The sequence below is a fragment of the Hordeum vulgare genome, chromosome 2H (genome assembly GCF_904849725.1).
Source record: "Hordeum vulgare subsp. vulgare chromosome 2H, MorexV3_pseudomolecules_assembly, whole genome shotgun sequence".
Lineage (NCBI taxonomy): Eukaryota > Viridiplantae > Streptophyta > Magnoliopsida > Poales > Poaceae > Hordeum > Hordeum vulgare.
The window spans coordinates 35,836,738-35,839,272 of NC_058519.1; the positions used below are offsets into that span (position 1 = coordinate 35,836,738).

General features: G+C 52.8%; 1 protein-coding gene across 1 annotated transcript; it reads left to right on the plus strand.

Annotated features, from left to right (window-relative positions):
• Positions 1 to 319: 319 nt before the first annotated feature.
• Positions 320 to 2,161, plus strand: LOC123429434 (NAC domain-containing protein 92-like). Its single transcript, XM_045113470.1, has 3 exons — positions 320 to 633; positions 726 to 1,000; positions 1,175 to 2,161. The coding sequence occupies exons 1-3, from the start codon at positions 438 to 440 to the stop codon at positions 1,805 to 1,807; spliced, it is 1,104 nt and encodes a 367-aa protein (XP_044969405.1). The 5' UTR covers positions 320 to 437; the 3' UTR covers positions 1,808 to 2,161.
• The last annotated feature ends 374 nt before the right edge of the window (positions 2,162 to 2,535 follow it).

Genomic DNA, 2,535 nt, shown 5'->3' on the forward strand with positions numbered 1-2,535 from the left:
CCGTGATTGTGTCAGTTTCACTTTCACCCATGAAATCGTGTTAGCAACCTATTAACACTTGATAATTGCAGCTGATATCCTGGATGCTATCATGAGCAACTCGTTTGGACATGCTTAGCCGCTTGGTAATAGCATAATTTACTGTCTTGGAATCACTACAAAGCAATTAACAGCCATTAAATTGTAGCTAAAGTTTGGAGGTGCAGTAAATAAGTGAAGTAAAATAGCCGGGCTTACGCTGCTGCGCGTCAAGTTGGCTTCCCCCGTACACCACTCCGGCCGGACGCTATATAACCACCCCGCACCTCTTCTAAACCCCAAAGCGTTCAGACAAAATCACCTCTCACATATCAGATCTAGCTCTTCTTCCTCCTCAGCTCCCGTTCCATCCTGAGCATAGCAAGGCAAGCTAGTAGATCCGAGATCAGGGCGCAGCGATGTCGGACGTGACGGCGGTGATGGATCTGGGGGTGGAGGAGCCGCAGCTGTCTCTTCCACCGGGGTTCCGGTTCCACCCCACCGACGAGGAGGTGGTCACCGACTACCTCACCCGCAAGGTCCTCCACGAATCCTTCTCCTGCCAAGCGATCACCGACGTCGACCTCAACAAGAACGAGCCGTGGGACCTCCCTGGTGAGTGGAGTGCAGTACTACTCCTCGACAAGAGGGTCGTTCTTTGATCTGATTTGCAGCGCGCTCATGGCCGGTTCTCGTGTTTTTCGCAGGCCTGGCGAAGATGGGGGAGAAGGACTGGTTCTTCTTCGTGCACAAGGGCCGGAAGTACCCGACGGGGACGCGCACCAACCGGGCCACGGAGCGCGGCTACTGGAAGGCGACGGGGAAGGACAAGGAGATCTATCGCGGCAAGGTCCTTGTCGGCATGAAGAAGACGCTCGTCTTCTACACCGGCCGCGCCCCCAGCGGCGGGAAGACGCCGTGGGTGATGCACGAGTACCGCCTCGAGGGCCAGCTGCCCCATCGCCTTCCCCCCACCGCCAAGGTACGGCAACCGCAAGAATCTTGTATCATTTTGTTTTTCAGTCTCCGTCTGATTGTGTCCATCGATCCAACTGACCGCCAGAGCTCACATGTCGCGCTCGAGATGTGTTTCTTGCTTCTTATTAGGGATTCTCGTGTTGTTTTCCCGCTCACCTTGCCTGTTGCGTGCGTGCAGGACGATTGGGCTGTTTGCCGGGTGTTTAACAAAGACATGGCGGCGGCGAAGAATGCGCCGGCCCAGATGGCGCCGGTGGCCAACGGGGCCATGGAAGACCCGCTCGCGTTCCTCGATGTCGATGGCTTCGTCAACTATGATGAATTGCTCAACAACGCCGGCCTGCTCGACGACGCCGACCTACCGATGCTCATGGACTCTCCGTCTGCGTCTGGCGCCGACGACTTCGCCGGCGCTTCCAGCTCCACCACCAGCACCGCCCTGCCGTTCGACCTGGACACGGAGCATCTGACCATCAAGACGGAGCCGCCGGTGCCGCAGCAGCAGATGCAGAGCCCCAACTACTTCTTCATGCCGGCGACGACGGCCAACGGCAACCACGGCGGCGCCGGGTACTCACCCTACCAGGGAGCCATGGGCGTTGACCAGCAGACCGCGATCCGCAGGCACTGCAAGCCGGAGGTGGCGTCTTCGTCGGCGCTGCTGAGCCCTTCGCTCGGCTTCTTCGACACGTGCGCGCTCGCCGGTGCCGCGGACACATCATTCCCGATGATGCCGTCGTCGCGGTCATACGTCGATCTGGAGGAGCTGTGCCGGGGTGAGCCACCCATGGACTTCTCCAACATGTGGTAGATCTGAAATCCATCCATCCATCCGATGGACAGGATCGTCTCCGGCCGTTTGCTTGGCGGTAGCCATAGATGGTTAATCAATTTGGTTGGTGCTAGCTCGTGGATTGATTAGTTTGCTTCATTAACTTGGATTAAGGATTGGGTTAATTAGGCGGCGACGATTCGAGGAGGAGGATCGTCGTGTGTGTGTTGTTGATGCGTGCAAGGCATAATGATGGCCTGTGAGCGAGAGGGAGTGCTGATTAATCTTGATTAGGGTGTGATATCAAAATGCTACTAGAAAGCATCTGTAGTTTGTACATAGTTACCTGATTGCTGGAAAATACAAAGGAGAACCTGATACCCGTGCACTCTATATCTAAAAGAAATTAGTAATTCAAAAAAGTTAAAAAAATTCCAAATCTTTTTTGATACCAAACATCATCAATTATTTTAGTCGTATAAAAAGATTCGCCAGAGAATGACTTTCCGTTGTATCGTGGGTCGAAGATTCGGTAAAAAATGATACATACAACTACTATACACTCTATGTTGTTGTCATAAACTTGTCTTTTTTGCCCTGATGTCATTAGAAATCATTTCGTGTCCAAACTTTCTATACGAGTACAATACTTAACCATATTTGATTTCAAAAAAGATTGAACTTTTTTCAAATTACTAAAATTTTTGGCGCATATTGGGTGCGCGGATACCCGAGAGCTCTGAGTTCCCTTCCCCTGATTGCTATCA